Here is a 1,098-nt window from a genome sequence, read left to right as displayed (position 1 = left end):
AAGAAAGAACAATGGATTTGGGGAGAGAAGATCTGGTTTTCATTTCTCCTCTACTTATTACCTTTATGACCTTGGACAAGACTTTTAGAATATGGTTTCCTCATCTGAAAAATGGACTACATGATGGATATGAACTACATGGACTAAGGCTCCTGCTAGCTCTTAATTCTAGGTGGTGATTTAAGGCGAGAAAGCACTTTTTCATACTACAACTCTGTGAGGGAGACAATGCTGCAAATATTACAATCACTATTACACAGATGAGGAGACCAAGCCCAAAAATATAACGTGGCTTGACCCGGGTCATACAAAGAGTATCTGAGACCAGATTCAAACCTCAGTCTGACTACAAACATCATATTTTGTCACTATACTTTATGGCCTTACTGAACGCATGTGCTCATGAGTGAATAATTTCATGTTTCTAATTGTTTCACAGTATCATAGAATTTCAGAGTTGGGAGAGACCCCAGTGGTCATCTAGTCCAACGCATTCCCAAGCAAGAATCTCCGCCACTTCCAGAGGTAGTTAATCCACCTTTTGGACAGCCCTAATTATTAGGAAGTTTTACAAGATAAAGTTTCCTCTTTACAACTTCTAGTCAGTAGTCCTCATCCTCACCCAAACCAAACAGACCAGATCTAATCCTTCTTCTGTGTGGTAGACCTTCAAATAATATCACCCCAAACCAACGTTATTGCCTGAATGATAGGTTTTATTCACAGAGCTTGTCAAATCCCTCATTTCCTCTCTTTGGTTTTCCCTTGCAGGTATCAACACCTTTAAAGGTCAGTACTTTCACAGCCGGGAGTACAAGCATCCCGATCTGTTCAAGGATAAGAGAGTCCTTGTGATTGGCATGGGGAACTCTGGCACAGACATTGCTGTGGAGGCCAGTCACGTGGCTAAAAAGGTATGGACCTTCAGGTTACTAATTATAATTAAAATGTCATATAAAATGTGCTGATGTGCTGAATGGCCTTTTAAAAACGTAGCTTCCCTTCATTATTGGTCAATTTCATTGTAATTTCTGAATTTATTGTTTCTCTAGAGAGGAAGGAAGGAAAGTAGGAAGGAATGGAGGAAGGAAGGAAGAT

General features: G+C 40.1%; 1 protein-coding gene across 1 annotated transcript in view; it reads left to right on the top strand.

The window, feature by feature from the left end:
- Window positions 1-713: 713 nt before the first annotated feature.
- LOC114027973 (dimethylaniline monooxygenase [N-oxide-forming] 1-like) overlaps window positions 714-1,098 on the top strand; it is a gene marked incomplete at its 5' end in the record, with an annotated part of 8,134 nt that continues 7,749 nt past the window's right edge. The window contains 2 exon segments of the mRNA XM_027842114.1: window positions 714-768; window positions 771-914. Of these exon segments, the coding sequence (XP_027697915.1) occupies window positions 714-768; window positions 771-914 (199 nt within the window).

The sequence above is a fragment of the Vombatus ursinus genome, unplaced genomic scaffold, assembly GCF_900497805.2.
Source record: "Vombatus ursinus unplaced genomic scaffold, bare-nosed wombat genome assembly UNPS02014865.1, whole genome shotgun sequence".
NCBI classification, from domain to species: Eukaryota; Metazoa; Chordata; class Mammalia; order Diprotodontia; family Vombatidae; genus Vombatus; species Vombatus ursinus.
This window is presented reverse-complemented; position numbering and strand designations above follow the sequence as displayed.